The sequence below is a fragment of the Mobula birostris genome, chromosome 13, assembly GCF_030028105.1.
Source record: "Mobula birostris isolate sMobBir1 chromosome 13, sMobBir1.hap1, whole genome shotgun sequence".
In the NCBI taxonomy this organism is placed as follows: Eukaryota; Metazoa; Chordata; class Chondrichthyes; order Myliobatiformes; family Myliobatidae; genus Mobula; species Mobula birostris.
Genome location: NC_092382.1, coordinates 39,016,685 through 39,042,460, shown reverse-complemented (window position 1 = coordinate 39,042,460; position 25,776 = coordinate 39,016,685). Strand labels below are relative to the sequence as shown.

General features: G+C 44.9%; 1 protein-coding gene across 1 annotated transcript; it reads right to left on the bottom strand.

The window, feature by feature from the left end:
- Positions 1 to 13,081: 13,081 nt before the first annotated feature.
- LOC140207546 (uncharacterized) lies at positions 13,082 to 23,750 on the bottom strand. Its single transcript, XM_072276083.1, has 2 exons — positions 23,672 to 23,750; positions 13,082 to 15,942 (listed from the first exon to the last, which is right to left on the bottom strand). The coding sequence occupies exon 2, from the start codon at positions 15,500 to 15,502 to the stop codon at positions 13,811 to 13,813; it is 1,692 nt and encodes a 563-aa protein (XP_072132184.1). The 5' UTR covers positions 15,503 to 15,942; positions 23,672 to 23,750; the 3' UTR covers positions 13,082 to 13,810.
- Between the last annotated feature and the right edge of the window lie 2,026 nt (positions 23,751 to 25,776).

Here is a 25,776-nt window from a genome sequence, read left to right as displayed (position 1 = left end):
CAATTTGTGAAGACAGCGTTAAATGGGCTGATGTGCTGGAACACGTCGCGGTCAAGAGAGAGGAGGTGTTGGACCTTTTGAAATACACGATAGATAAATCCTCCTTTATGCTCAGGTAACCGGGGGAAGTGAGGGAAGAGGTTGCTGCACACTTGCTGATCTCTGCATTATCACTCGCCAGAGAAGTAGTGGCTGAGGAGTCGAGCGTGGAAAACATTACTGCTTTGTTCAAGAAAGGGAGCAGGGATAACTCTGAAAAGTATAATCCAGTGAGTCTTACTTCAGTGGTGGTTGAACTATTGGAGAAGATTCTTAGAGTCAGGACTTACGGGAATTTGGAGAAGTAAAACCTGATTGGGGATGGTCGGTTTGGCTTTGTGAGGAGCAGGTCAAGCCCCACGAGTCCGGTTGAATTGTGTGACGATGTAACAAAGCAGATTGATAAAGATAGAGAAGTCGTTGTGGGGTAATTGGACTTTAGTGAGGAATTTGATACGGTTCACCATGTAGGCTCTTTCAGAAGGCATGGTATCCAGAAAGAGTTGGCTGGTGGATTTAGGATGGAAGGCAGAGGATAGTTACGTTTGGAGTGTGCTCTCCCTGCAGGGTGGCCAATCAGTTGTGTTCCACAGAGATCTGTTCTGCGATCTCTGTTTTTGGTGATTTTTATAAGTGATTTGGATGAGGAAGTGGAAGGTTGGTTTAGTGTGCTTGCAATGATATGGAAGGTGGAGGAGATTTGGACAGTGCTGAAGTTGTTGTAGGTTGCAACAGGATATCGACAGGATGCAGAACTGACCTAAGTAGTGGCCGATGCAGTTTAACCTCGAAAGGTACGAAGTGATTCACTTGGGAAGGACGAATTTGAAGGCAGAATATAGGTTTGTTCCCAGGATTGCGAAAGTGGGCAGATCCACGTCCGACACGTGGAAGGTTTGAAGACCATCTGAACAAAGTACAGGACAGGTATGTTCCAGTCACAAGGATGGCAAGGTAAGAGAACTGTGGATGTCGAGGGAAGGTAGGAATGTCGTCAAGAAGGAAAGGGAAAAATAACGAAAGATTTGGAAGCTATATATACATACTGGGCATTTGGAAATAGCAGTAGTGCTACGTCTCTTAAGTAAGCATCAAGATGAATATGTCACAGAGTGCCATGGGATAAAGCCTGGGTTATCGAGAGAGGCAAGTGGAGAGATTGCTGGCGACTTTCCAGATATCTTTGTGTCACCCCCAGCCGTATGCAAGGTCTTGAAGGACTGCTGAGAAGGTAATGTTGATTCATCAGTTTAGAAGGGAACCAGGGATAAACCTGGAAACCATAGAGCGGTGGGTCTCACATTGATGCCAGGGAAGTTACCGAGGGGAATTCTGAGAGAGAGGAGTAACGAGCATTTGAAAAGCCAAGACCTAATTAGGGAGAGCGATCTTGGCTTTGTGTGCAGCAAGACCTGTCTTATAAACTTGTTTGTAAATTTTGATGAGGTGACAAGGATGATCGATGAAGGTAGAGCTGTGGATGTTGTTTACATGCATTTTCGTGAGGGTGTTATGACAAGGAATCCAGGGCAGATGCTATGATAAGTGGATGGCCAAACTTGCATTGTTCTCTCGAGAGCAGCAGAGGCTGATGGTAGATCTTGTAGAGGTTTATCAGCTTATGAGCGGAATATTTAGAGAAAACACGCAGTTTCTTTTTTGCAGTGTTGTAATGTCTGATACCAGAGGCCATGCATTTAATATGAGAGGGGCCAAGCTGGAAGGAGAAGTGCGAGGCAAGTTGTTTCACACAGAGATTGCTGGGAGGCTAAAATCCACGCCGGCCATGGTGGTAGATGCAGATATATTGGAGACTTTTAAGTGACACTTAAACAGGCCCATGAATCTGAAGAAAATGGAGGAACAGGGACATTGTGCAGGCATCAGGGATTAGTTAGGTTGGCATTTTGGTGAGCAATTTATTTGATTCAGCACAATATTTTGGGCTGAAGCGTCTGATCCCAAAATGGACTGTTCTATGCCTACGTTCTATAACATTAAGTCTACGAGGTTTCAATGTGATTTTCAATTCAGTGCGTTGTTTCACCACACTGAGCCCCAGAGCATTTTTCAGTATTTTGTCCAACTTGACCAATGCAGTCCTCCGGCTCGATTTCTCCTCTCCAAATGGCTGTGTCGATTGAGCAACGTACCAGCTCAGTTCATCCTCTAATTCGCACCTCCTTTGCTCACCTCATCATTGCTTGCAGTGAAAATTTAACACAATTTCCTTCAGAGAAGGTGTTATTAGTAATGGTTTTTGGTTGAATTTATTGCTTTTTGAACTATCAACCAGCTGTCCCACGTTTGGTAATGCCATATTAACCTGGAGAAGGCAATATCTGCTCAGTGATGGGACATCCCAGTGACTTTGAGCATAGGAACAGTCACAGAGCAAACTCTTCACCCATTCAGTAAATTTCTGGTGTCCAGTTATCAGAAGCAAAGCACTGACTGTGGAAATTACAAATCAGGCTATTATTAGAGTCATAGAGCACAAGGCCCTTCAGCCATCTAGCCCATGTTGACCCGTTTTTTCTGCATAGTCCCTCCTATCTGCGCCATGGCCCACACACACGTCCCTCCATGGACTATTTGAATGTCTCTTAAAAGGCGAAACTGAACTTCCATCCACCAGTTCCGCAGTTCCACATTCTCAACGAACTCTGAGTGAAGAAGCACCCTCTTCAAGTTCCCCTTAAAAAAATCACCTCTCACCTTTAACCTATGACCTCTGGCGCATGAGGAAGGAGATGGGATGGAGACAGGTGGGAAGCAGAAGGTGCGGGAGCATGGAGACGGTTGTAGGGGAGGGGGAAACAGTGAGGAGTGTTTATACTTACTATCTTACAAAAAAATGTAATTGTTTGAACTTACTTGCTGCTATCATGTAACTTACCTGTACACTCTCAAATTAATAATATTATTGATATTAATCAAATTATTGAAACAGATGACAAGTAGCAATGGACGTAACCCTGGGGAACATTACTAGGCACGGGCCTGGAGTCCAAAAAGCAGCCTCCCACAATCACGCTTTGCTTCCTACCATCAAGCCAACTGGGCACCCAGTTAGCCAGCTCCCCCTGGATCCCATGTGATCAAACTTTCCACAGAAACTTCCCATGTTGGACATTATCAAAGGCCTCACTGTAGTCCATATCGCACACAATCCTGGGACAGAGGTGCAAATACCGGAAGGTGTAGATTTAAACAGAGGACGAAGAGGTTTAGAGGGCTCTGAGGAGATTTTTCACTCAGAGGGTAGCTGAAATCTGGAACACACTGCCCGAGGTGGTGATGCAGGCAGGCCCCTTCACAACATTACGAAGTGGGTGAGCATTGAAACTGCTGAGATACAGTCGGCTATGAACCGAGTGCTGATAAATGGGACCAGTGTAGACAGTGAGTGGATGGTCAGAACAGGTATGGCCGGCCAAAGGCCTGTTTCCGTGCTGTGTGATCCACCACTCCGGACATGACAAATTAACGATGGTGGCACCGCAAGGCATTGATTTCAAAACTCCACAGCCCTCTCCAAACTGAAATAACCCAGACTGAACCCCTTTGTCACCATTGTGAATATCTGTTTCTGTCGAGGTAACATACAATTTGGTCACTTCTGCAATTGATGAAGTTCCTGTGTCTTCTTCCATTAATGTTGCTTCCTTACAGCAAAATTAACCCTCTCACTGTGTCAGAATCAGTGATTAAATCCGGCCCCAAACACTGTGCTTTCATCCCTGCACATTGTAACTTGAACCATCTCACTGAGGGTCTGATGGAGGCACAACCTCTGCCCTCTGCACATGCAATCACATCTCCCCTGCTTCTGACATCTCAAATACCCTCAGAAAGGTTTTCTTATTCAGTCTGAATGTTATGGTACATTCAGCTCATCGTCAGACCTGACAAACCATGTCTTCCCACAGCTGGTTCCACCTGTTGGTGTGTCCTCTTTCCTCCACCTCCAGGGAAGCTGCATCTCCACACAAACTCCTCACTTGAGACGACTGTCTGTACCCGTGACACAGGAAATCACATCACTGTCACTCTCCTGATACCATCCGGGAAGCGGTACCGCAACATAAAAGCCAGGACCAACAGGCTCCGGGACAGCTTCTTCCACCAGGCCGTCAGACTGATGAACTCACGCTGATTTGAGCGTGCTCTATATTACATTGTCTGTTTTATTCATTATAAACTATTATAAATTACTATGATTGCACGTTACACATTTAGATGGAGACGTAATGTGAAGATTTTTACTCCTGATGGATGTAAGAAATAAAGTCAATTCAATTCAATTCCTGATTCCGTGTCTGAGCTGCTCGCCTCCGGATATCCTCCGTCAACAAGCTTCTTCCTCAGTCACCATTTGTCCGATTATAAAAAAAACAATTAAAACGATCTATCAGACAGCTCCTGTACCCCTCCACCCCTGAACAGGTTCCCCTGTTAAAACTCTCTGCTCAGCCCCCTCCCTATTCCCTTTCCCTTTCAGACTCCCGATGTGCCAGCAGATCCGAATTCACCGTGTGGACATTTCTACCCCACAGGAGGCTGTACAAACCCGTGTCCTTCTCTGATGCACAGCTCAGTGACCCCAATCCCTGTCTGCACTCGCAGCCCATGACGGTGACAGCTGTCCTAGACTCTGTAACTCACAATCTTGTAACACAGAATCTTGTTCACAGCAAGTTTAGACACTCATTAATATGAAGAGAGAATTGTTGTTTCCTGAAAGGACAGGCGAGCGAAGCTGTCTGATCCAATTCACCAGATGGTCCGGTGTTTACAAGTTAATTTGTCCCGGGACCCACTCATAACCCCGACCCACACAGACAGACAGACAGACAGACTGTCCCTTCGCCCCAAACCCCCTGCAGAACCACAAGGAATTGATCCACGGCCCGGGCTCGGTCGCAAAGTGAAAACCGGGGCTGAGGAGAGCCCGGAGACAAACACCCCGCTGCCCACTCCACCAACAACACGGCACAGCCGGACACATCTCACAACACCGGATCCGGTCCCGATGAAACCCGAATTTAATTTTGTTGTTCCAGATCGGACCCAACAAAAGGTGTTTAAAACTGAAGCGCTCCCCCTCACGTGACGTCACACAGCAGCCCCTCCCCCACGCGCCTGACGTCACCCATGGTCTCCCCGTATCTGCTTCTGCTGTCACGAGCACGGTGCTTGACGTCACACACGCGCTGCTGTGCTCGTGCTTTTTCGGTTTAACGGCTGAGCTACTCAGCACGAGCCGCCCCCCCGCCCCCGGGCAGTCAGCAGAGGAATTGAACTTATTGCAGAGCTGCGCTATTCCCTTTGGTACGAAGCGATGTCAATCACTGGTTACACCCAATAGTGGAGGCGGACCAGCCGAGAGGGCGTTACCCCGTCCCCTGGTACAGCGCGAACTGTCCGTTAAAGCGGAACAAAATCCCAAAGAAAATATCCGCTTTCTGAAATATTTCCATTTCCCTCCGAGGGAAGTTGGGGCGTTTGTGAAGCGTCTCCTGCGGCCGGAGTCTGATGTGTCGCTGAGAGGTAGGAGGAGACCGCTCGGCCCGTCGGTTTGATGCCGGTTCCCCGGGGAGGGAGAGGATGAAGACGGTGAGAGAGGGGGCGGACAGGATGTTTGTCCCGGTGGGGACAGGAGGGGCTCATCTGTGGAAATGTCTGAGCCCACGGTGGTGGCGATTCACCACATTGGGGGGCAAACAGCGGCAGACTGTTGCCCTGCAAGCGGGGCCAATGGTCCGGGAAAAGTGACAATTATTTGTGTTTTGTTGAGACTGTACCTGGAATATGGTGTAAAATCCCGCTCCCCACACTAACACGGGTTATACAGACCAAAGAACAAACTGCCGGAGGAACTCAGTGGGTCGGGCAGCATCTGTGGAGGGAAATGGACCGTCAACATTTCGGGCCGAGACCCTCCCTCTGGACTGAGAGTGGACGGGAAATAGTCAGAGAAAAGAGGTGAGGGGTGGGGATGGGGCAAGAGCTGGGGAGTGAGAGGTGGATCCAGGTAAGGGGGAGGTGGGAAGGTGGAAATAGTGACAAGGGTGGGAGGTGAGTGGTTGGGGCAACACAGGGCTGCAGAAGATGGAAATTAATTCCATAGAGGATTAACAAAGAGGTTAGAGAGTATTTGTTATAGAGAGTGCAATGAAGATTCACCAGACTGATCCCTGGAGTGGTGGGGTCATCATATGAAGAAAGATCAAATGCGATAACCCTTTCATTTAGAGAATCGAGGACTGAGAGGTGAACACATTGAAATGCACAACATCATTACCGGTTGAACCAGGGATCCCAGTCTCTGAAAAAGCAGGTGGACTGTCCGGGACTGAGATGAGGGGAAATGTCTCCACTCCGAGGGTGGTGAATGTCTGTAAATCCCCACCACACAGGGCAGTGAAGACTCAGTGATCGTCGTCACATAAAACAGAGGCCGGCAGATGTGTGGAGACCGGAGGGATCGAGGAAATGAGGATCAGGCAGAAACATGTGGCTGAGATGGGAGAGCAGCCGTCATCTTGTTGATGGTTAGAGGGGCTGAATGGCCACCTCCTGCTGTTTCAGTGTTGCTGTCCAGTGAGGCCGGAGGAATGTGAATAGAAATTAGTGTTTATAAACATGGACTGATTTAAATGAAACCTGCACAATTTTTGTTTGGATCTGAATTGTGTGTTGGATCAGAATGGGAATTGAGCCTGTAACTCTGTGACCTGAAGGTGGAGGGAAAGGGGCAGGAAAGATATGAAGGGACAATGTATCTGGTGTAAATATGGAAAATGCAGCGGATGGGTCGGGCGCATGTGAGGGGCGAGGAGCAAAGTCACCTGCTCAGGTGGGAGACCCTCCACCCGTCACCTGATCCCATTTCCTGTTCACTTTTTCCCGCAGATCTGCAGCATCTTCCGGTCACTGCTCTATGTGTCCGTGTAGCTTCATCTTTCGCCTGTTCAGACAAGGCAGTGAGATCCAGATCTGTTACGTCCTCTCGTTGTGGGTGGACAATGATTTTTTCTGCAATATTTTCATCATGTTTCATTCCACTGTTTTTACCTGCTGAAGTGCAGCCAATTTTTATGGGTGTGTGACCCATTAATAGGAGAATTTAGCCTTTTGTATTTATCTGAGCTTCTCATAAGTTTAGTTATAGTTTAGTACAGTTAACTTCAGCTTCACTCCAGAATTTCCAAAGCAACAACCCAGTCCGTCAAATAGTTTCACACAATTAAACTAGTTTATTACATTTTTTAAAAGTTTTATTTTGTACTACTTATATAATTGAACTATTTAATATGTATATTCTTATTTTAAATCACAATTGTTAAAATCTATTGTTAAGAATGAGGTTCTATTGCTGCTGCAGAGACAATGAATTTCATGACAAATGCCGGTGCTATTAAACCTGATTCTGATAATTGTTCTGGGAGACCCACCACCGGTCACCTGATCCCAGTTACTGCAGATCGCAATGAGAGATTGAAGCCTTTTCTATTTATTTGCATTCCTCAGAAATGACAACAGTTAAGTTTCCTTTTCTGGCTCCAAAGCAGAAGCTCAGTCTATCTAATATTTCCACACAATTAAAATGGGGAATTTGTTTATTATCATCACATACTGAGCTACAGTGAAAATCTTGCCTGACGTACCATCCACACAGATCGATACATTACGACAGTACATTGAGCTGATATACGACAAAACAATAACTGTAAGAAAGCATTATGGCTGCAGAGAAAGTGCAGTGCAGATAGACATGGTGCAGGGTCATGCATTGATTTACATTGTAGGGTTGAGTCCATTTTATCACTCATTTGGCTTATAACCGCAGACAGGAAGCCGTCCTTGAGCCTGGTGGTACGCGCTCTAAGGCTTTTGTATCTCTTCCCTGATGGGGGAGCGGATTTGCAGCAAGAATGTCCAGGTTGTGAGGATCTTTGAGTACATGGCCGGCTTTTCCGACGCAGGGGAAGTGTAGGAAGAGTCCATGGAGGGGAGGCTTGTTTCTCTGATGTTCTCTGCTCTCCAAAGTTCTCTGCAGTTCCTTGCAGTCATGGGCAGAGCAGTAGCCATAAGAAGGTGTGAAGTATCGACAAGAAGCTCAGAGACCTCGGCCTTCACCCTGCCTTGTGTAGCTGGATCCTGGACTTCCTGTCAGATCGCCGGCAGGTGGTAAGAGTGGGCTCCCTCACCTCTGTCTCTCTGACCCTCAGTACACATACCCCACAGGGTTGTCTCCTTGGCCCCCTCCTTTACTCTCTGTGCACCCATGACTTGTGTCACCACCCAGAGCTCCAATCTGCTAAATACATTTGCTGAAGACACTACATTGATTGGCCTCATCTCAAATAATAACATTCAATTGATCAAATGCATCCTGACAAGGCTCGGTCCAAACAAACTTTTCGCCCTTCTTCAGGAGATTAGTCAGAGTAAGAGCAATATCAGCAAAGTTCTTACAAAACTTACGATATTATCCAACCATTCCCAGAAACCTCCTAAGAGCCTTCTTATCAGTTGGAATAGGAACTTCAGAAATTGCCTAAACAGGTGCCAACTTGACTTGACCTACTACATAGCCAAGGTAGGTCACAGTGGCATGGCCAAATTCACTCTCAGCTAAAGTTAACTGTAAGGTTGGCCTGGGAAAGCCTGTCAAACAGCTTTTCTACTGCAGAGATATGCTCTTCCCAAGTGTCACTCCCTATGACTAAGTCATTAATATAGGCACCTGTGTGTTCTAACCCTCAAATTACAGAATCAATCATTCTCTGGAATGTTCCTGGAGCATTTTTCATTCCAAACGGCAAAACATTGTATTCATACCACCCAGAAGATGTCACAAATGCAGAAATTTCTCTACCTCTGTCCGTCAATGGAACATGCCAATATCCTTTCAACAGATCAACCTTTGTAAGAAATTTAGCTTTTCCAATCTTATCGATGTAATCATCACCCGAAGGATAGGATTGGCATCTGTTTTTGTTACTGCATTTACTTTCCTATAATCAGTGAAAAATTTAACACTACCATCAGGTTTGGGCACAATAACGCAGGGTGAGCTCCAATTTGATGTTGAAGGCCTAATAATATAATTTTTCAGCATATATTCAATTTCTTGCTCAGCCAATTTACACTTTTCTACGTTCATGTGATATGGGCATTGTTTGATCAGTTTGGCTTGACCAATATCTAGGTCATGTACTGCCACCATGGTTTCCTTGGGAACATCAGGACTTCAGAATTAATTCCTTCAGCTGTTGCTGCTGCTTTGGCTGCAGATGAGCCAACTTGTTATCAATGTTTTCCAGAACAACCAAGTTCATTACCCTAACTGGGACCATGTTTGGCTTGTGAAAAGTCTCAGACGAGTCAATTGTTTCATTCTCAGGGTTGCCAGATTCATATGTTTTGACAACAACACTCACAGATGGTGCCTGCTTGTCAAAATAAGGCTTTATCATATTTATGTGTACCACCTATGTTGGTTTACATTGGTTGGGTGTTTTAATAACATAATTTACCTCATTAATTTGAGGGACTATTTCATATGGTCCATTGAATTTTGCCTGAAGTGGATTTGTCAACATTGGAAATAGGGAAGCACCTTATCCCCCACCCTAACATTTTCTTTCACAAGTCCACTTATTAAACCAACACTTCATTTTGTTTTGAGAAATCTTTAAGTTTTGTCTTGCTAGACTACAGGCTTGCTGTAGTTTATTTTTGAAACTCAAAACAAGTCCAACAAGTTAACATGTACATACCCATCAATCCACTGTTCCTTTATCAAATTCAAAGGACCCCTCATTCTATGACCAAATGCAATTTCAAATGGACTAAAACCCAGTGACTCCTGTACTGACGCTCTTACTGCAAACAAAAGCAAATGTATTCCTTCATCCCATTCTTTTCCATTTTCAATACGGTATGTCTTAATCATTGTTTAGAGGGTAGAATAAAATCTTTCTAAAGCCCCTTGTGATTCTGGGTGGTATGCAGACGATGTAATTTGTTTAGCTCCGAGTTCATAAACGACCTGCTGAAACAATCCAGATGTAATATTACTTCCTTGATCAGACTGGATTTCTTTAGGTAAACCAAATAAAGTAAAAAACCTGTTCAGAGTCTTCGCCACAGTTTTAGCTTTAATATTTCTGAGAGTTATTGCCTCTGGGAATCTGGATGCAGTGCACATAATAGTTAGCAAACACTGATGGGCAGCTTTAGTCTTTGGCAATGGGCCAACACAATCCACTATAACTTTGGAAAAGGGTTCACCAAATGCAGGTATAGGCCGGAGTGGGGCCACTGGGGTGACCTGATTAGGTTTACCCACAAATTGATAAGTGTGACAGGTTCTGCAAAAGGTCACAACATCTTTCCTCAAATTAGGCCAGTCAAAATCTTTCATAATCCTGTTTACAGTTTTATTCACTCCAAAATATACAAGATATTAAGAGGAATCGATAGAGTGGACAGCCAGCGCCTCTTCCCCAGAGCACCACTGCTCAATACAAGAGGACATGGCTTTAAGGTTAGGGGTGGGAAGTTCAAGGGGGATATTAGAGGAAGGTTTTTTACTCAGAGAGTGGTTGGTGTGTGGAATGCACTGCCTGAGTCAGTGGTGGAGGCAGATACACTAGTGATGTTTAAGAGACTACTAGACAGGTATATGGAGGAATTTAAGGTGGGGGGTTATATGGGAGGCAGGGTTTAAGGGTCGGCACAACATTGTGGGCCATAGGGCCTGAACTGTTCTAGGTTCTCAATGGCCACCTAAGGGCATACTGTGGGGGAAAGTTAAAATTTCAGTCCTATAAACTTTAGGGACTACAACTTGGTGAACAATTGCACATTCCTCACTCGCAGGTATAGCAGGTGGCCTCCACTTCCTCATTAACACTCCATCCTTGAGATAATACCCTACTGGCACTTTCTTATTCGCATCATCTGAGACAGCTGTTTTTTTTAAAGGTTCAGTCTCAGGGTCTCAATTCTGTTCTGCTATAAACTCCTTCCTAGACAGGGATAAATATTTCTCATCAGACTTAGTACCTGAATCCTGTTGAAAGAATGAAGACAGAAAAGACCCTTACAAGTCATCATAACCTGATCCCGATTTTGGCTGTCATAGGTACCAGGATCATGCTGCACAGAACCGTCTCCATTAGCAGACTTTTTAGCCATACTTCGAGTTACTGCGCAGGAAGGATAAATGTTAAAATCCATCTGTGGGTCGTCAGTGGTTGGGTTAGTTGTCAACTGCACTGCAGGAACAACTTTACCATCTGCCCGGTCATTCCCTAACAGCAAAGTAACATCTTCCACCGGTAAACTGGAGCATAATCCGATCTTAACAGGTCCCGAAACCAACCCTGACTGTAAAGTTACCCTGTGCAATGGCACAGAAACCATGCTGCCCCCAATACCCTTAATAAGATTTACCTCACCAATGTCAGTCTCATCACCAAACTTTAGAACGCTGTCTAATATAAGTGACTGAGAAGCCCCAGTATCTCAAAGAATTTTCACTGGTACCAGGGCTGACCCTTCCTTCACTAATACAAACCCATCTGACATAAAACGATCAAATCCCTCTCAACTCGGTCAGACCTCTCAGTCCTTAACTGAGCCTCAAGAGAATGTTCAGAACCCTGCGGATTTATCAGTGCTTCAACTTGCTGATCACAGGCATTTGGGGCTGCCTCCTTTTCCTTTTTCTTCTTCAGGATGGAACAATTAGCATCATATGACCAGCCTTCTTACAATAGTAGCAAGTAAATAGTAAGACCACAATATTTCTCCTTCAACTGCTTCCCTTCATCCTTACTCTTGTCACTAGTCCCAGCTTTAATTTCCAGTTTACCCTGGTTATCCCTGATACTGTTTTGGAAGCTTTTACTCAGGGTAAATTTAACCTTATGAGTTAAAGAAAACTCATCTGCTAATCTAGCAGACTCCTGCAAAGTGGCAGCATCCTTTTCATCTAAATATGTCTTTATGTCATCAGGGACGCACCTTTTGAATTCTTCAATTAAAACCAACTTTTTCAAGCTGTTAAAATCATCATTTACATTTTTAGATGTGCACCAGCGGTCAAAACACACAAACTTCTCATAAGCAAATTCTATATATAAGTGTGGTTTACAGATTTCCTCAAATGTCTAAATTTTGCCTGTATGCTTCTGGGACCAACTCGTAAGCTCTGAGCACAGCCTCATTCACAATGTCATAATCAGCTGCTTCATCAACTGTCAAAGCAGAATAGGGTTGCTGAGCCTTCTCCTTAATTACACTTTGTGAGAGAATAGGCCAAGCCTCTTTTAGCCACTTTAAACTCTGAGCAACCCTCTCAAAATGCTGAAAGTATTTATCAACCTCTGCCTCGTCAAATGGAGGTACTGTACCAATTTAACTTCCTGACTGGCCTCAAACTTATCACTAGAGTCTAACACTAGACCCCTTTGCAGCAATCTCTCTATCTTTTCCAGCTCAAACAGCCTCTGTCTTTCTGCTTCCTCCCTCTGTTTTCCTGCCTCTCTAGCCTCAAACTGCCTCTGCCTTTCCGCAGCCTCCATCTTTAACTTTTCTAACTTGTACGGGAGCTCAAGCTCACTAGGTTTACTTTCATGAAACACCTCCAACTCCTCCGGTTTAAACACACCCTCAGATACATAATGCTCAGCTATTATCCTCTGCATCTGTGCCCTCCTCATTGTTGATTTCACCGGAACAAGTTTGAACCTTTTAGCAGTACTCAACAACTCAATGCTACTGACGTCCTCTAATGCCTCAGATGTTGGTGGTTCCAGAAATCTATCAACATCCATTGCTGCTGATTTTCCACACACAAATAAATCTAAACAGATTTCCCCAATGAAACTGATAATTAATCAATCAATACACCACCAAATTTGTTCATATCCTGGATGCAGGCCCCAATTTTGTTACGAATTGTAACGCTTTAGAAATGAACCAGCAACAATAGACTACACCTGGAGTCTGGTTTTAAGGTGAAAACCACTATCTTTATTAGTATTGACTTATAATATAGTAACTTAAGCAAGATAACAATAGTTAACAGTGTTACGTGTATATATGTGTGTAAATATAACTCCCAAACTATTGAGCTCTGGGGAAACAAGGCTTAAGAGTCTTGAGATGGTAAAGTATGAAAGTTCTGTTCATCCACAGAATGGATGATGAGAGAGAGATATTTGTAATCCAGGGTAAATATCGAGAGAAGGTAATTATGTCGAATTCCACAGGTTCATGGTGGTAAAAGTGGAGAACAGCCGCTGTAGATTTTATCCATCATCGTTCCAAATCGACATACGAATTATCTCCAAAAGTGACTTGTCACAAGGTGTATCGTCTTCAAGTGAATTACCACACCACACCTAGGCAAGGGTGTGGTCTTCACAGGATACCCCAAATCCGATCCACTCCTATGGATCAAACGAGGTGACAACCACACATTCAACGTTCGCTGAATCAATAATTAACCCACCCTTGTGGGCATTGGAAAGTTCTAAACAGTGACCCTTGGCCACCAGTTCCCTTATGTCGATCCTTCCATTTTTTTCTCCTTCATCTCTGTCTGACTCTGAGTGTCTGTGTCCTTGGTTAAAACTAAACAAGCTGCGAGCGATGTAAACAAGCCATAAGTCAGACTGATTCGCCTTAATATCTCTCTCTCTCTCTCTCTTAAGATGACAGTCCACAGCAAAGGAAACCCAGGGATTCATAACAACGGCCACTCCCCATTGTGAACTGACTGGTGTGCCAGTAGTTGGGATGACTGAGTGAATCCTTTCCCACATTCTGAGCAGGTGAATGGCTTCTTCCCGGTGTGAACCTGCTGATGTCTCTGTAGGGTGGAAGAGTGAGTGAATCTCTTCCCACATTCTGAGCAGTTGAATGGCTTCTCCCCAGTGTGAACTCGCAGATGTCTCTGTAGGTAGGATGACTGAGTGAATCTCTTCTCACAGACCGAGCACGTGAATGGCCTGTCCCCGGTGTGAACTGACTGGTGTGCCAGTAGCTTGGATAAATGAGTGAATCCTTTCCCGCATTCTGAGCAGCTGAATGGCCTCTCCCCTGTGTGAACTGACTGGTGTGCCAGTAGGTTGGATGACCGAGTGAATCCCTTCCCACAGTCTGAGCAGGTGAGTGGCCACTCTCCAGTGTGAACTGACTGGTGTGCTGGTAGTTGGGATGACTGAGTGAATCCCTTCCCACATTCTGAGCAGGTGAAAGACCACTCCCCACTGTGAACTGACTGATGTGCCAGTAGTTGGGATGACTGAGTGAACCTCTTCCCACAGACTGAGCAGGTGAATGGCCTCTCCCCAGTGTGAACTCGCTGATGAGTCTGTAGTTGGGATGACTGAGAGAATCCCTTCCCACAGACTGAGCAGGTGAACGGCTTCTCCCCAGTGTGAACCCGCTGATGTACCTTCAGTTGGGATGACGCAGTGAATCTCTTCCCACAGACTGAGCAGGTGAATGGCCTCTCCCCTGTGTGAATTCGGTGATGACTCTGTAGGTGGGATGACTGAGTGAATCCCTTCCCACAGACTGAGCAGGTGAATGGCCTTTCTCCAATGTGAACTGACTGGTGTGCCAGTAGTTGGGATGACTGAGTGAATCCCTTCCCACATTCTGAGCAGGAGAATGGCTTCTCTCCAGTGTGAACTGACCGGTGTGACAATAGTTGGGATGACCGAGTGAATCCCTTCCCACAGTCTGGGCATGTGAACAGCTTCTCCCCAGTGTGAACTCGCTGATGACTCTGTAGGTTGTGTAACTGAGTGAATCCCTTCCCACATTCTGAGCAGGTAAATGGCTTCTCCCCAGTGTGAACTCGCTGATGACTCTGTAGGTTGGATGACTGAGTGAATCCCTTCCCACATTCTGAGCAGGTGAACGGCTTCTCCCCAGTGTGAACTCGATGGTGACTCTGTAGGGTGGATGAATCAGTGAATCTCTTCCCACAGACTGAGCAGGTGAACGGCTTCTCCCCAATGTGAACTCGCTGGTGTCTTTGTAGGGTGAAACAGTGAGTAAATCTCTTCTCACAGACTGAGCAGGTAAATGGCTTCTCCCCAGTGTGAACTCGCTGGTGTCTCTGTAGGTAGAATGACTGAGTGAATCTCTTCCCACATTCTGAGCAGGTGTACGGCTTGTCCCCTGTGTGAACTCGCTGATGACTCTGCAGGTTGTATGACTGAGTGAATCCCTTCCCACAGACTGAGCAGGTGAACGGCTTCTCTCCTGTGTGAACTGACTGGTGTGTCAGTAGCTTAAATGACAAAGTGAATCCCTTCCCACAGTCCGAGCAGGTGAACGGCTGCTCCCTGGTGTGAACTCGCTGGTGAGCCATTATGTTAGATGACCAAGTGAATCCCTTCCCAGAGTCTGAGCAGCTGAACATCCACTCCCCGGTGTGAACTCACTGGTGAGCCACTAGGTCAGATGACTGAGTGAATTTCTTTCCCAGAAATTCAGCATATGACAAGCCTTTGCCCAGTGTGAACTGACTGGTGTGTCCACAGGTGGGAAGACCGACTGAATCCTTTCTCACACACAGAACAGATGAATGGCCTTGGCCAGTGTGAACCTGCTGATGTACCTTCAATTGAGATGACCGAGTGAATCCATTCCCACTGTCTGAGCAGGTGAACGGTCTTTCCCCTCTGTCAAATGTTGGGCATGCCAGTTGGTCAAATGACCGAGTGAATCCCTCCCCACTGTCTGAGCAAGAAGGATGGTTGTTTGAATCCCTCGCTCAACTTCTTAAATACCTAGACAGAGGCAGCAAAACTGGCATGCCGCGTTTGAGAATCCTGGAGCAAATTCCTTCTCATTTTTAACCTGTAAAAAGATTTACAAATTCCATCAATGGGTGCAGGACAACATTTCAGATGAGATTACTTGAGTTGCCACGGTTTGATCTGGTATCACACTGTTACAGTGAGGTTGAACCCAAGTTGGACAGAGAAATCATCTTCTGTCTGGGCACAATGCTGGTATCTGGAATGACCATCAATTCCCTGACGCTCTTCCTGTCTCTATAAGAATGGGGCATTTCTGCCATCTCCAATTCATGCCTTGGCTCAGTTTGACTCTCTCCATTGGTATTATTCCCTGTTCCTACTGAGCTGCATGAGTGCCTGGCCCCACAGTAACTGAAACATTATCACGCAAATAGTCTTTCAAGACGTGCAGCTGGGATTTTCTTTTATGTATTATTAACTTAAAGCGCCACAGTTTTAACGCCATATAAAAACTTCCTGCCGAGATGAATGGTTGGTCTGCACAGCTGTTAAAAGTACTTAGGGTGATTTTTTGTAATATTTCAGGTTCTTGTCACAGTCATAGAAAGTTACAACATAGACCCTTTGGGCCACCTAGTTTGCGTTGAACAATTTAAACTGTCTACTCCCATTCCTCTACCATCCAGGTACCCATACAAACCTCTTAAATGTTGAAATCATGCTCGCATGCACCACTTGTGCTGGCTGCTCATTCCACATCTGGATAACCATCTGTGTGAAGAAGTTTCCCCTCAAGTTCCCCTTAATGTTTCACCTTTCACCCTTAACCCATGGCCTCTGGTTGTAGTCCCACCCAATCTCAGTGGAGAAAGCCAGCTTGCATTTACCCTATCTATGCCCCTCCATCACAATCAAATCTCCCCTCAATCTGCTACGTTCCAAGGAATAAAGTCCTGGCCTGTTCAATCTTTTTTTATAACCCAAGTCCTACAGACCTGGCAACATCCTTGTGAATTTCCTCTGAACTCTTTCAACCTCTTTTACATCTTTCCTGCAGGTAGGTGACCAAAACCGCACACAATACTCCAAATTCAGCCTCACCGATGTCTTCTATAAATCAACATAACATCCATCTATTGTTGTCAGTACTTTGGTTCATGAAGGCCAATGGGCTGAAATCTTTCTTTCCGTCCCTATCTAACTGTGATACCACTTTCAGTGAATTAAGGACTTGTATTCACAGGTCCCTTTCTACTACAACACTCCTCCGTGCCCGGCCAGTCACTGTGAAAGACCTCCCTTGGTAGATCATACCAAAGTGCAATACTCACACTTGTCTGCATTAAATTCCATTTTCCATTTCTCAAACCATTTTCTCAGCTGGTCCAGATAGCAGTGCAAGCCATGATAGTCTTCCTCGTTGTCCACTACACCACCAATCTTGGTGTCATCCACAAATTTGCTGATCCAGTTAACCACACTATCATCCAGATTACTGATATAGATGACAAACAACAACAGATCCAACTGATCCCTATTGCACACCACTAGTCACAGGCCTCCGGTCAGAGAGGCAACCATCTGCTACCACAGTGTGGCTTCTCCCAAAGACAGTGTCTCATCCAATTTACTATATCATCTTGAATGCTGAGTGACTGAACCTTCTTGAGCAACCTCCCATATGAGACTCTGTCAAGTGCCTTGCTAAAGTCCATGTAGACAACATCCACTGCCTTGCCTTCATCCACTTTCCTGATAACTTCCTTGAGAGATTCTATAAGATTTGTTAGACATGACCTACCGTGCACAAAGCCATGCTGTCTATCTTTAATCAGTCCACATCTATCCAAATACTTATATATCCGGTTCCTGCACATACATTCCAATAACTTACCCTCCACTGATGTCAAGCTCACCACCATACAATTTCTTAGTTTATTTTTAGAGCCTTTCTTGAACAGTGGAACAACATTGGCTGTCCCCCAGTCCTCCGGTACCTCACCTGACACAGAGGATGATTTAAATATTTGTGCTTGGGCCCTGACAATTTCTGCACTTGTCTTCCGCAGGGTCCCAGGGAACAACTTATCTGACCCTGGGGATTTATCCATGGTAATTTGCCTTAAGACAGCAAACACCTCCACCTCTGTAATCTGTACAGGGTCCATGAAGTCGATGCTGCTTTGCCTCACTTCTATAGACTCTGTGTCCATCTCCTGTGTAAATACGGATGCAAAAAAAATCTGCCCCATCTATTTTGTCTCCTTATATGGATTACCATTCTGATCTTCCAGAGAATTATTTTTTTCCCTTGCAATCTTTTCACTCTTAACATATCTGTAGAATCCCTGAGGATTCTCCTTCACCTTGTCTGCTGGGGCAACCTCATGCCTTCTTTTATTTCTTTCATAAGTGTTCACGTGAATTTCCTGTACTTCATAAGTACCCCATTTGTTCCTATCTGCCTGTACCTGGTATGCACCTCCTTTTTATTGATCTGGGAGATGAAAGCCAAAGCGGTGACAGAGTTGTATGGTGGGAGTTGGGGGTAGGGTGGTGTTTAAACTGAAGTTGCAGGGGGAATAGGAGCCTGGATAACAGAACAGATAGTAGAGAGGTTGTGGAAACAGATGTTGTTCAGACCTCAGACAAAGTCAGGAATGAAAAAGTTGAGCATGGTGCAGTGAATATGCTGAGCCCTGTATGTTTCAATACAAGGAGCATCGTAGGAAAGGTGGATGTGTTCAGGGTATGGATCTGAATTATGACACTAGGATCTGGCAACTGTGGACTGGGACAGGCTGCTTTACGGCAAAGGTGTGCTTCGTAAATTGAGGCCTTCAAAGCAATATTTTGTAAGTACAAAGCGGGTATGTGCTTGTCAGAATAAAAGGTAAAGATAGAAACTATAGGGAACCTTGGTTTCCAAGAGATATTGAGACATTGGTATTGAGCACAAAATGGAGTTACATAATAGGGATAGCGGGTAGGTTCTTATGAAGAATAAATGCAAGAGAACAAAGAAGTAGTAAATCAGGATGGCTGAAAGAAGGCATGAGGTTGCCCTCACAGGAAAGATGAAGGATAATCCTAAGTGATTCGAGAGATAGATTAAGAGTAAAAGTATTGCAAGGGACAAAGTTGGTCCTCTGGAAGACCAGAATGGTAATCCATGTTTGGAACCAATGCAGATGGGGAAGATCATCTCTATTTACCCAGGAGATGGACACAGAGTCTATGGAAGTGTGGGCAATGGTATTAACATCATGGATCCTGTACAGATTAAAAGAGGAGATGTTTGCTATCATGAGGCAGATTAGGGTGGATAAATCTCCAGGGCATGACAAGGTGCTCCCTTGGTCTCTACAGGAGGTAAGTGCAGAAATTGTTGAGGCCCTAGCAGGGATAATTAAATCATCCTTAGTGATAGGGAGAGGTACCAGAGGATTGGAGAACAGCCAATGTTGTTTTGCTGTTTAACATAGGAATGAGAAATCTACAACATATTGTAGGCCCTTCGGCCCACAATGTTCTGCCAATTCTGATACCTACTCTAGAAACTGCCTGGAATTTCCCTAAATCATAGCCCTCTATTTTTCTAAGCTCCATGTACCTATCCGAGTCTCTTAAAAGACCCTATTGTATCTGCCTCTACCACCGCTGCTGGCCGTGCATTCCATGCATCCACTACTCTCTGTGTGCAAAACTTACCCCTGACATCCCATTGGTACATATTTTCAAGCACCTTAACACTGTGCCCCATCGCGTTAGCCATTTCAGCACTGGGAAAAAGCCTCTGGCTATCCACATGATCAATACCCCTCATCATCTTCTACACGTAAAAAACGCTCTAAACATAAACAAGGAAATTATACATTGCTCTGAGGATTTGTTGGAAGTATACACAATTATGAAGGTAGAGATAGGGTAAACGCAGCAGGCTTTTTCCACTGAGGTTGGGTGGGACAACAACTGGAGGTCATGGGTAAGTGAGGAAGGTGAAAAGTCAAGGGGAACATGTGGAAAAACTCTTCACTGAAATGCTCGTGACAGTGTGGAATGAGATGCCAGCACAAGTGATTCATGCCAGCTCGATTTCACCATTTAAAAGAAGTTTGGATAGGTACCTGGATGGTAGGGGTATGGAGGGCTGTGGTCCCAGTGTAGGACATTGCATTAGAGTTTAAGTATTTTTGGCATTGTCTAAATGGGCCAAATGACCTGTTCCATGGAACTTCTCCATGTCCCCATGACAGAGAAGCTGGGCAAACTTGATTGTCAGGGGAAACTGGTAGGAATGGCAACAGAGCAGCAAAGGCTGGAGATTCTGGGAGCAATTCGGGGGGTGAGTGATAGATACATCCCAAAGAAATGGAAGCATTGGAAAGGCAGGAGGACACAACCATGGCTGAAATGAGAAGCCAAAGCCAACATAAAAGCCAGAGAGGGCAAATAATAGAACAAAAACTATTGCAAAGATTTTTAAAACTTACAGAAGACAACTAAAAAAAAAAAATGAGATATGCTCAGGGCATTGAATTATGATTTGTAACCATTAATGTTTCTTGGTTGCACCCAAAAGTCTGAGGCATTTAGAGGAACAAAATATCCGGGGCCTCAATATCTCTTGAAAATCAGGGACCCCTGCACCAGTGACCTTTCAACTTTTAATTTGGCAGGCACACACAAACTCTGCACATTCAAGATTGCACTTCTGAAGAATTCCCACTTACCAAGTACTCCTTTGCCAGAAAACAGCCTGTCACAAACCACACTTGTCAGATCCTTTCTGATACCATTAAAATTGACCTTTCTCCAATTTACAATCTCAACCCGTGGTCCTGACTTCTCTTTTTCCATATTTACTTTAAATCTCATGGCATTATGATCACTAGATACAAAGTGTTTCCATACACTAATTTCCATCACCAGCCCTGGATCATTTCCTAACAGCTTATTGCACACTTCTACATTGGGAAATCTACATGCTGATTGAGGACACAATTGACAAACTCTACCCCAGCTAGACCTTTGACAGTATGGGAGACCCAGTCAATATTTGGAAAGTTAAAATTGCTTACTATATCAATATTTGTTTCTTGGCATATTCTGCAATCTCTCGACAAATCTGTTCCTCTAGATCCTTTCTGATACCATCAAAATTAACCTTTCTCCAATTTAGAATCTTAACTCATGGTCTAGACCTCTCTTTTTCCATAATTACTTTAGATCTAATAGCATTATAATCACTAATTTCTGTCACCAGCCCTAATTAGGGGCACATTTGACAAACTCTACCCCATCTAGTCCTTTTAAGTATGGGAGTCCCAGTCAACATATGGAAAGTTATAATCACTTACTGAATCCACCTTTGTTTCTTGGCATGGGGTGCAATCTCTCTAGAAATGTGTTCCTCTAAATCCCTCAGACTGTTGGGTGCAACCAAGTCCCAGTAATGGCTACAATATCATGATTCCCTGTCCTGAGCTCATCTGGCTTTCCTATGACGTTTCCTGCATTGTGATATACACAGCTCAGCACATTCATCGCACCATGCTCAACCTTTTGATTGCTGGCCCTACCTGAGGTCTGAACATCTGACTGGTGTCATGAAAACAAACTCTCCCTCATTGTCACAAAAACAAAGGAGCTGATTGTGGACGACAGGAGGAATGGAGACAGGCTAACCCCTATTGACATCAATGGATCTGGGGTTGAGAGGGTGAACAGCTTTAAGTTCCTCGGCATAAACATCACCAAGGATCTCACATAGTCTGTACATACCCGCTGTGTGTCATGTGGCTGTGCGCCTCTTCCACCTCAGATGCTTGATGAAGTTTGGTATGGAAGATCTTTCTACCGGGGCACAATTGAGAGCATCCTGACTGGCTGCATCACTGCCTGGTATGGGAACTGTACTTCCCTCAATCGCAGGACTCTGCAGAGAGTGGTGCGGACAGCCCAGCGCATCTGTAGACGTGAACTTTCCACTATTCAGGACATTTACAGAGTCAGGTGCGTAAAAAAGCCCGAAGGATTATTGGGGACCTGAGTCACCCCAACCACAAACTGTTCCAGCTGCTACCATCCAGGAAACGGTACCACAGCATAAAAGCCAGGCCCGACAGGCTCCGGGACAGCTCATTCCACCAGGTCGTCAGACTGATTAATTCATACTGATGCAATTGTATTTCTATGTTTTAATGACTGTCCTATGTACTATTTATTATAAATTACTAGAAATTACACATTGCACATTTAGATAGAGAAGTAATGTAAAGATTTCTACTCCTCATGTTAATTAAAGATGCATGTCATTTCAATTCACCCTCTCCCCTATCTGTTCTGGCATTCTGACTCCAATCCCCTCTGCAAATTTAGTTTAACCACCATCCCCCCTCCCCCACCACACACTAGCACTAGCAAGCCTTACCACTAGGATATTTGATCTCTGCTAACAAATCCCCTATCAGCTCTTCGACACTCCCCTGCCAGGTTATCCCCCCCCCCCAACAGTTTCTAAAGTGTTGTTGTGTGGGATGGCAACAAGAGTACTCTGCAATGGCTAATTAACCTCATTTGCCTTCCTGACTCTCACCCAGATTCCTGTGGGTGAGAATTCACCTCTCTTCATGTCATATCTATCACCCTCACCAACTCCTGGATGATCTGGAATTCAAACATTTCCAGCTCCAACTCCCTAACGTGCGGGGTTACAAGCTGCAGCTGGATGCATACCTAGCAGGTGAGGGTGTCAAGGACACTGGAAGTCTCCTCACCTTCCCACCAATGTCCCATCTAATTTGTAATGACCGGTGTGCCAAAAAATCTTGCCTGTGCAGTTTTTACCCATTGACAACAACATGTGCACACTGAACTTTAAATAGAGAGGTATTTATTTTAACAGCTAGCAAATGAGAACTTTGATCTCCTCTGGGTTTGATCGTGTTCATCTGCACTCTCACACAACCTATATAGCAGGCCTGTAGAGGGTTATGAAGGATGTTCTCGCCAGACCTTTTGCACACCGTCCATATCTGATTTGCTCGCTAAATGATGCTTTAAAAAGTCAGATTTCCAAATATCACTCCACTTCCTCCCACTTGCAAATTCTCCAGCAACTTTTGCATCACCGCAATACACACAGGTAATACCAGTTTCTGTATTGTACATAAATATTTCCCCTGAACCCTCGCCCAGGTGACTGACGGCCAATGAATATGAAGAGAAGGGCAGTAGTCTGTCTCATTGGAGTCTGGCACATTTGTGATGTGAAAGCTACTTGTTGCTCAGGACAAAGGTGTTTGATATCATTATGTACCCAGAGAGAATGGGTCAAAACATGTTCCCACGGGTACAAAGGTCCAGAACAAGAGGAGGTAGAACAAGCAACACACACAAAATGCTGGAGGAAATCAGCAGGCCAGGCAGCATCTATGGAAAAGTGTACTAATGCTGAGTTGCTCCAGCATTTTGTGTGTGTTGCTTGGATTTTCAATATCTGCAGATTTTCTCTTGTTTGTGATTGGAGGGAGAAGGAAGGTGATTTTCTCAACAGCTGATGTAAAAGATTTTGTCCCCTTTCTCCGAGTTCCTAATCCTTGCATTTCGACAGCTGGAGCTCAGCTCTGTCTGAGAGATCCATCGGTTCCCATTCTCTCATCAGCCGGAAGCTCCCCGGGGCCCGTGTACAGATCGTGGGGCTGAGACAGAGGGAAGAGAGCAGGACTGTCCCGGGATTACGGCCCACGGTGTCCGGAGCTCACAGCAATTGTCCCGAATTCGGTGTTGAAAACCCCCACCCGCAGCCGGGGAATATCTCTTACCTGGTGCCGATTCCTCAAGGCCTTTGTGTACCGCGCGCATGCGCGATATTCGGGAACAGCCTGTGCATTCGATCGGTGTTTCAGCGACGGCGAAAATTCTCGCAGAGCTTTCTGGGTAATCACAGTGCCATTAAAAGTTTCTGCAAGCACCGGTTCCATGTCCATACCTCAGTTTTTTTTGTGTAGAAAACTCGGCAGCTCTTTTAATGCAGAAAGCAGCTCCCATAAGCAATACACTTAATATCAACAAGCTTTCCGCGTGTCTAATGCCAAAGTAGAACCTTGTTACAAATGCAGATATGAAACACAAGAGATTCTACTGTTGCTGGAAATGTAAACAAACACACACACAATGCTGGAGGAACTCTGCAGTTCAGGCAGCAACTAAGCAGAGGAGTACACAGTCTGGGCATGCTGAAGGGGCTCGGCCTAAACGTTGTCTATTTATTCCTCTCCACATTTGCTGCCTGATCTGTTGATTTCCTCCAGTACTTTGCTGAAATTAACCACCTTTTTTTTCAATCAAACAGTTTTAAAGTGTTTCTGATCTTTCATTTGTAGCCATATTCTGCTGGTTGGATTCCTCTTCCTCCTTGTCCTTGTAAACTCTTAATTCCCATCTCTTCCTGGAGCCCCAAAGCCCTGACTCAGGCTGTTAACTTTTTGGTTTCTGACTCTACACCATCGAAGATTCACTCGCTCATCTGCTGTCAGACTTTAGAGGCTCATTCAACCAACCCAGCTGTCTGAGGCACAGACCTTTGAAATGAGTGAAAATGACACAAAACATTGAAAAGATCAGGGAAGAAGGAGCTTAACCACCTTAGTCCAGAGCCCCGAAGAACGTTAAAATCACAGTGAGCTCATCGCGTTATTCAGCCTGGACAGAAGCATGCAGGAAATTCATGCAGGTGTGTAGGATGATGGGAGGCATTGGTCGTGTCGATAGCCAGAGGCTTCTTCCCAGGGCTGAAACGGCTAACACGAGGGGGCATAGGCTTAAGGTGCTTGGAGGTAGGTACAGAGGAGATGTCAGAGCTACGTTTTTTAAACAAAGTGTGTGTGTGTGTGGAATGCACTGCCTGCGACGATGATAGAGGCGGATACAATCGGGTCTTTTAAGAGACTCTTAGATAGGTACATGGAGTTTAGGAAAATAGAGGGCTATGCGGTAGGGTAATTCTAGGCAGGTTCTAGAGTAAGTTACATGGTTGTCACATCATTTTGAGCCAAAGGGTCTGTAATGTGCTGTAGATTTCTATGATTCTCTGAAATTCAAGGGAAATCTCCTATCCCACGGAGTGGTGACTAGTTGCAACCTGTCATCACAGGGAGAGTGAGAGGGGAACGGCAGGGATAGATTTTGATATACTGATATGGAACAGAAACATGGGCAGGGACCAGATGGGCCGACTGGCCTCTCTAGTGTACATTGTGAGTGTGGTAGAGACAGGAAGTACCTGAGACACGAGATTTGATACAGAACTGATTGATCTTTCACAGATCCACAATATTAAACACCAGTCCAGTTTAAGGCTAACATCAGCAGAACAGACTCCTCCAATGCTCAAGTGACCAGGGTTCAGTCCTGGGTGCGATGAGCAGCCGCAAGAACTGCAGAATCTGACAGTAACAGTCCCTCATGAACCTATAGCTGCCTTCAGTCACCGTGATGGTTAAACATTTAACACAGAGCATTCATGTGAGAATTTAGCCTTTCCTATTTTTCTGAGCTTCTCATAAACTTGTACAGTTTAGTTAAGCTTTGCTCCAGAATTTCCACACAATTAAAAGAGTTTATTACATTTTTTTTTTATTTTTGTTTTGCACCACTTACGTAATTTACCTATTTAATATGTACATTATTGTAATTCATCGTTATTAAAATCTATTGTTATGAATCAGGTTCTACTGCTGCCGCAGAGATAACGAATGTCATGACATATGCCGGTGCTATTAAACCTGATTCTGATATTGATATGGGAGAACCACCACCGGTCACCTGATCCCAGTTACCGCAGATCGTAATGTGAGATTGAAGCCTTTTCTATTTACCTGCATTCCTCAGAAATGACAATAGTTCAGTTAAGTTTCCTTCTGAGGTT